Source organism: Arachis hypogaea, chromosome 16, assembly GCF_003086295.3.
Source record: "Arachis hypogaea cultivar Tifrunner chromosome 16, arahy.Tifrunner.gnm2.J5K5, whole genome shotgun sequence".
Lineage (NCBI taxonomy): Eukaryota > Viridiplantae > Streptophyta > Magnoliopsida > Fabales > Fabaceae > Arachis > Arachis hypogaea.
Genome location: NC_092051.1, coordinates 22912641 through 22920344, shown reverse-complemented (window position 1 = coordinate 22920344; position 7704 = coordinate 22912641). Strand labels below are relative to the sequence as shown.

Below are 7704 nucleotides of genomic sequence, written 5' to 3'. Positions count from 1 at the left end.
TTTCGTGTTAGGTGATTTTAAATTTAGCTTGGATTTATTTTTTTGAATTTGTTTAATATATGGGTATTATAAGATTATAATTTTGGGTATTTTAATTTTTTCTAAAAGGGCATGCATAATTTAATATTTGTTTAATGTATTGTTTTGTTAATTATTATGGTTTTAAGAAATTGTTTTTTATCAATATGCAATCCACTCGATGTATTACCAGTATGAGGAGGCAGCATGATATGCCCCCAAACGATAGGATCATACCATGCTTGTAGATGGTCGGCTTATACCATCTTGCGAGGCTAAACGAACGCTAGAACACTGGTATTGCTGAGTTTCCGAACTAAAAGCTCCACCACCCCCAACTGAAATACTCCTCCCTAGATCATCATCGCTATCCTCATCAATCACGACAGGCACCACATCATCATCATCATTATCATCCCACAATACATTTTCGACACCATCTGGTTCTCCACTCTTTCCGAAAACTAGGATCACAACAAGAGTACTGGCCATCGCAATAGTAAGCTGACCGAAAGGTCGATTATCACCTATTTTTCCATCACCATCGCAATTTAAATCAGCTACGAAAGACAGAGATGTCACTAAAACTGCCTCAAGTTAAATGACAGGCACAAATGAAGAGGCACCAATAGGCATCGAACTAGAGGCTCCTCGTATTGCTAAAGATTGAAGATTCTAGTTCGATCCTCCTGAACTACATACCACATCTCCAAACTTGGCCAATAGCTCATGAGTCCTCACCTCGAAAAATTGATGCTGACAGTGAAATAAAACTTGCAAATTTCCGTCAGTATCTATCACAAATGAGTCATACTTCACACTATCTCGTATAACAGAAATTGGAATTCTATAAAATAACTTCTTTATCCGTTTCATGCCATGCAGTACCAATTTTTGGATTATAGTATTCTAAAACTCAACAAAATTCATACAAGGTTTGATAAAGATACTCAACATATTCTTATCAATAAATTTTATTTCCTCTCGTATTTTTTTCTTAGTTGTTCCATTGTAGTGCACAAAAACTAAAAATTATCTTTGCTAACTATTGTGAGTCCCACTTTAATGAGGATTTAACGTTCTGCTCGTATTTATATGCGTTACTCTCATAGCTAAATTGAATTAATTGAATTCGACTTGAAGGGCTCATATATATATATATATATATATATCTCGAATAAAAAAACTTTAATTTATCTAGGGTTGCAACAAATGCAGTAAATAAAAAATAATTGTTTCGATTTACATGATGCAAGTTCCTCTCCTAATAAATCGAATTTATCTATTTCAATTTATCGCTACTATACCTAAATCGAATCCAATTAATTTGATTTACGAAAGAAATGTAAATCAAATCAAATAGTTTCGATTTATAAAAATTTAAAGCTGAATTCGGACATGTATCATGTATGTAAGCATTTTTTATTTGGAATAATAGTATAATATTGAGCTGCATTTAATTTATCTATATGTTTATCCTAATTTATATTTTAATATGAATAAAATATTAAAATATTATTACAATTTATTTAAAAAATATTTTATATATATTTTGGCTCTGTATCTTATAAGAAAACTAAAATTTCATGTCTGCGTGTCCGATTTATGCTTCATATTTCACCGAAGATTTACCCGCAGTTAACCAAAGAAAAAGTAAACAAAATATGCAGTTAATGTTGCTTTTTGATCTAATTTAAAAACTTAGAGCAACTATCCATTATTTGATATGATTTTTTCTTTGAACACGAATTTTTCATACATATACTCATACTTTTTTGCATTGGTTTTTGTTTTAAAACAATATTAAACCACCAACTTGACCCCAAAAAAAAAACCACCAACAGCACTAAATACCATTTTTATTAGAAAAACCAATTTTTCTTAAGGATTTTAATAATAAGAGTAATTATTCATATAAAAATATCTTTGTATAAAAATAATAACTGAAAATTATTAGATAATTTAATATATTTTACTAAACTATTTAATATAATATGTCTCAACATCTAAGTTAAACATTTACATGTGAGTACTTTTTAATTTTTTTTAATCAATAATTATTTAATAAAGTAGTGAATGAATAAAAAATTTAAAAAATATTAAATGAAAAAATTAGCTCATAATGTTTTTACAATAACGAATTAGAAGACTTTTGTTAAGAACAGAATAACTATTGAAACAGATTGAAACAGTGAGAAAAACAGATTGGCAAAAGAAGGTGCATGAGAAAAAGTGGGTTTAGTCATTAGTGGTCCTCCTAATTCCTAATTAACTTTAAAACACCTAGTTTACGATCCCTGCCCCAACTACCACCCCTCACCACCACCAAAAATGAAAAGAAGAGTGGAAATGTATGAAAAGAAAGGTGAAACTGAGGGAAGAGAACATGCATGCAAAGGTAGAGACTGTGTCTAAATTTGTTTCTCTTAAGACAACACGTTTCTTTCAGTGTTCCTTTTGGCCTTTTATAATAACAGCTTCCAGCTCACTTTCTTTGACTTAACTTCCATTTCTTCGTTTTGTGTGTTTTCAAATCCATATATTACCAAGTGATTATAGGAAAGAGAGAACTATAAACATCTCCGATGCAACCATTGCCACCAATATTTGGCAACTATTTTAGTTGTAGTAGTAGTAGTAGTAATCACTATTAATCAGTAGTTCAAATTAATGGGCATTCGGACGGATAGAGTCAAACATTTCTGTCTAAAAATAGAAAATGAGAGACCTCACTTGTTCAAAATGGCAGAGACATGGACAGGTTATTTCATGCTCCATGCAATGAAAAAAATAAAAAAAAAGTTGTACCACTAAAATAATAACCACAAACTTAATTGTTGGTCATGGATGTTTTAAGAAATTAAAATTTAACCATTGATAACTCAACAAAAGTATTTACTAATTAATATGCACATATATATAGTTAAACTAACGATCATGCATGATCGCATGGGATGAAAAATCCAAGAATTTCTCCATGTTTTCATGCTGCTTCTACCACCCAACAAACACTAGGTATTCACAAAATATCAGGTTATATAAAATCCATTCAACCCAAGTTCATCAAGTAGTTTAATGGCAGTACTATATATATCAGTCAACTACTCTGAACTCTGAAGTTAAAGCAAACCCAAACCATCCCAAACCCCTACCCCTCCCCAAACCAAGAAAACTGAAACAAGTTAAAAGCTAATCAGTTAAGCAAATGAGACTTTTTTAAGTCTCTTCTTTCGACAACAAAGTCTCTTCGCAGTCCAACGAAGGCACGGAGAGTTTATACTTCATCTTCTTCACATCCTCCCTTGAATAAATGTAAATCCGTTTCACAATGTTGCAGAACTCCCTGCAATTAACAACACGGGAGAGACAAAGAAAATAGAGAACAATTAGAAGATCTGTCAGGGAAACAAGTAAAAATTTGGGTTTTTGGCGACAAGTTTTAGAATTACTCACGGCCATGGATCATCACCAACAAGCATCATGTCATTTTCATCATCAGTAAAAGTAACTGCCCATTTGTTTTGTGATCTGAGTTCTCCCTCAATATGAAACAGTTTCTCAAGCTCAATTGTAAGCTCGTCATAGCCATTCAACATGGTTAGGTCCACAGCTCTCCCTACAGCTACACCTTGCATTTGAACCTTCTCAAACAAAATAAATGTGAGTTACCCATTAACATACCCCATAAAACCACCTTCCACTGCAACTTAACCATATAAGTTGGTGAGTTAAAATTAAAGTAAATAATGTGAAAGGAATATTCAGACTAATACCTTAGTTCGAGTCCTCATGGATGGTAAGGATGCCAGCTTGTTAGGCTTCTCTGCTGGCAATACATCAGAAGAAATTTGGTTCTGTTGCTCCTTATCGGACACTGAATAGTTGGAATTCTGAGCATTCTGAGTGGCTGATGCAGTAATGGTAATGGGAGTAGATTCTTTGGGACCAACGGGAACAATGGCAGAGCAAGCCTGTTCTTTCTCCGGATGGGACACATTACTACGGAAGTTGTTAGTCAAATTAACTCCAAATAAAAAGATCTTTGTGGGATTCTCAGTCTTCTTTCTAGCATCTACTTCAACTTTATCATGAGTCAAACCATCATCATTTGGTTTGGATGAAATAGGTGAAAGGCCTTGTTTTGCAGCAGCATTGTTGTTTGGGGGGTTTGGTGGGACACTCGCATGTGGTGAATTAGACCATATTCCTTCCATACGAACCCGAGAGCTACTGGAGTGGCTATTCATGGGATTGCCATTGGTTTCTTTCTGCCTCAAGGACCATACAACCTGGTTTTCCTTGCATTGGACTTCAGCACCACCTAATTCTGCAGGATCATGGGACATGGATGATCCATGAAACCAAAAAGCAGAAGCAGGAGTGTTGGAAGCAATTTCTACAAGGCATAATTTTGGAGTCAAAGCCTATTCAACAAACAATTTATTAAGGGTGTGTTTGCAAGTAAGGATTTTGGAGGGAAAGCATCTCAAGAATAAAGATTTCTTTGTTTACCCTACAAAATAAAAAATCCAGAAACACCCCCATAATAGAACTATGGTAAAAAGTCTCCTACCAGACGATGAAGTATGATCAGCATGCCTGGGCCTTTTGGCCAACGCAGTAGAGACAACAAAAGGCTCTATCTCCCAAGCAGAAACCCTCTCTGGTCTCGGAAACGTTGCCGGCTCATCCCAATGAACCTGGTAATGTGACAAAAGGATTTAGAATGATTAAATGCCAACATCCAGAGAAACAACTGACAAAACAAAAACTCATGCAGAAAAGTAGAAATAAGTTCAACCTTCAAGGAACGCCATTGAGAGTTTGACCATCCTGGCGATACATCCCCAACCCCAACAATAGTACCAGAAAATCTGACCAAAAAGCTATAAAAAATAAGCCAACAAGGGGCCAATTTGAAAGTGCACCATGACACACATTCAATTAAGGGGATACCTTCTCTCAGGTGATTCTTCCACTTCAAACCTCATCTTGTAACGCATTCCAGCAGTAAATTTATTTTTGACTGCTTCCAGATATTTGTTAAGGCCAATAATAAACTGGCTACTCCTGAATGTTCCAAAGGGTATGTCAAGTAAGAGTTACACAAACTGTTGCATTATAAGTTAAATGACACAAACCACAACCAATTCAATATGTTTACAAACCTTGGTTTATAATAAACCACAAACATGGTGCGAGTCATAACAGCATGGGAAGCAGTGGCAAGCACTCCAAGATGCATACTCTGGCTTGATATCACGGACGAAGGCATTGGGATCTGCTGCCGCGCAAGTCGCCTAATCCCAACTCTCATTTCCCCATCTTCTCCCCTGCAAGATTCAGGATCAGAACCAGAGCACAGCATCAAGCCTAACATATAAAAGAAAAGGTACTAATAACCTTTGATTAACAACCTTAAAAACACAAAAGCATCTCCAGCAACCAGTCTTTTGGAAGTGACAAAGGTACTCCAGCCAGTTGTGAACAAGTGCCTCTTTGGTGAACCTGATCATGTTACAAAAATGGACAATCAAAATGCCAGCAAAAGAGCCAATCTGACGAGAACTTTCCCTCACATACCCGATTCCTGACTCTATGCTAAACTACATAATTACCTCCTTTACCCCCTTTACCTCCTTTATCTCCTTTACCTCTTAATACATGCTTAAACTTCCACTCGAACCCATGAAGATCCTTCGCCACCAACTCCTGGGATGGTGGTGGGGAATTTTCATCCGCGTCCTACAATGAGTAAAGAGCAGGAATAAAAACAAAGCATATAGATTGAAATTTAACCGAATTAAGTTAAATTAAATCCATTGACTGATCCGGCTCAAGGTTGACAAAATCCATATAGACAAGTACCGATGGAGGTGATGGCAATGGAGGTAGGCACTCTGTGGCATGCATACGCCGAATTGAACATCCTCCATGTGTGCTAGTATCAGAGGGAGTTAATATCTTGCTAAAAGAGTGAAACGTTTCTCTTTGAGATTCCACGGGACTTGGATCAGGGATTGTAGGCTCTTTTTGCTGAATATATTCCACATGATTAAAATTCATAATAACAGAGAATAACAAGAGAAAGCATATCGTAGATTGACTAAACAAAACGGGAATTTTGGTATAGTAATCATAAGAGGTTGTCTAAGTAAGCAAATAGATTGACAAGACTAAAAGCAAAAAAGACAAGTAGACAAATATATTCCTCACATCTGGTTCTGGAAGCAAAGTGATACGGGCATAAACTTCATCAGTTTCCTGTTCCGCCTACACAAATTCCACAAAAGAAAAATAACTTTACGGTGATTCGTACACACAGACAACCATGAAACAAATAAGGACAAACAAAACAGACAAGCCAGGGAGGTAATGAAGAGTGGGTACCAGCAACTGAATGTGAACAACACGGCAGAGAATCTTGGTTGGGAGATTGAAATGAGGGATTTGCTGACTCAGTTCTTGGTTCACCTCCTGATTCGTTGATGCTTGCAACTGCAATACCCCCAAAACAACTAAGAAGACTGAAAAACACAAAGAAGGAGAAGCAGATAGATACATACTTGTTCCATGTGACCCTGAGGGAAGTAGTAGACTCTCTCCCCAGTGCGGGGAACATCGACGAGAGGCCCTGCACACAGCTTCCATAGCTCTGTGTAGAGATCTTCATCTCCCTCACCTATCCAAACTTGAGAGCTTTTTATGTCTAATTTGAGTTCCCTCGACATTGGGGAAAAGCTAAGATAAGAAGAGAAAAGACATTGTAAACTACATTCTCAGTCTCCTATGAAATAGAACTAACCTGTTTGAGCTGTAGGAGTGGGAGGTCCCCTCAGATTGCACTCCAGATTCGCCATTCACAAGAGAGAATGAAAATACACAAAGAAGAAGAGGAGGAGGAGGAGGAAGAAGAAGAAACAAAAACCCAAGAGCAAGAGCGTCAAGAGGAATAGGACTACTAGCCCATGTATAGAGAGAGAAAACGGTTATTATTATGATGTAATGATAATGAGTAGTTAGTAGTGTTGTATAACTGTAACTGTAACCGTAACCGTAACGAACATGAACAAGTGTAACCGAATTTATGAGGTGTTTCCAGTGCTGATTCGACTTTTAGTTACAGAAGAAGAAGAAGAAGAAGTAGTTTCTGTTTAGAGGTGGTTCGTGACACGTGGTGGTGTCGTTGTGGTTGATTGCTTCCCCGAAGAGAGCAGCTCAGCTCAAATGAATTCCACAGACCACCGTGCTTCTGTCTTCTGTCTTCTCTCTTCTCAATGACAAGTTAACAAATAACAACACATTCATTCAGCATTCAACTGCTACTCTCATTTATTCTCCTCATATACTCATTGGTCACCCTTTTGGTGGAATTACTATTTTTATTCTTTCAATAAACTACTTCCGATTCTTTCAATTTTCTTTTCCTTTTGTTTACAAATATTCTTAAGGTATTTTTAACATTATTACGGCGAAAGCTAGTGCACTCTAGGTAAAGTAGGGATTGCAGCACTCTTTAAAAGTTAACCTGCTATCAAAAGTAATTAGGTAAATTAAATTTATTTATTATTGTTATTTTTTTTGTCATGGGCTGAACAAACAAACCGGCACTAACAAAAAAAACTAATTCGCTCGTTTAACACAGGATTATCTTTACACCAGAAAAGTACTCAGAAAAATTTGATC

General features: G+C 36.1%; 1 protein-coding gene across 8 annotated transcripts; it reads right to left on the bottom strand.

The window, feature by feature from the left end:
* Window positions 1-2868: 2868 nt before the first annotated feature.
* LOC112758476 (auxin response factor 9) lies at window positions 2869-7432 on the bottom strand. 8 transcript variants are annotated; one of them, XM_029294096.2, is made up of 14 exons: window positions 6824-7432; window positions 6585-6700; window positions 6409-6516; window positions 6235-6291; window positions 5887-6054; window positions 5637-5763; window positions 5436-5526; window positions 5187-5351; window positions 4975-5088; window positions 4820-4892; window positions 4592-4718; window positions 3792-4414; window positions 3472-3659; window positions 2869-3361 (listed from the first exon to the last, which is right to left on the bottom strand). In XM_029294096.2, exons 1-14 carry the CDS (start codon window positions 6876-6878, stop codon window positions 3235-3237), a joined length of 2139 nt encoding a protein of 712 aa, XP_029149929.1. In that variant the 5' UTR covers window positions 6879-7432; the 3' UTR covers window positions 2869-3234. The 8 variants fall into 8 exon arrangements, with proteins under 8 accessions (XP_029149929.1, XP_072076146.1, XP_072076143.1 ...); XM_072220045.1 differs by having other exon boundaries at window positions 3792-4345; window positions 5673-5763; window positions 6824-7376; XM_072220042.1 differs by having other exon boundaries at window positions 5673-5763; window positions 6824-7372.
* Window positions 7433-7704: the final 272 nt, after the last annotated feature.

Coding starts and splice junctions, on each gene's coding strand:
- LOC112758476 (XM_025807170.3), bottom strand. CDS start 6,878: ATGGCGAATCTGGAGTGCAATCTGAGGGGACCTCCCACTCCTACAGCT. Junction 5,527..5,636: donor AGGTAAAGGGGGTAAAGGAG/GTAATTATGTAG, acceptor TAACATGATCAG/GTTCACCAAAGAGGCACTTG. Junction 3,660..3,791: donor CCATGAGGACTCGAACTAAG/GTATTAGTCTGA, acceptor TTGTTTGAGAAG/GTTCAAATGCAAGGTGTAGC.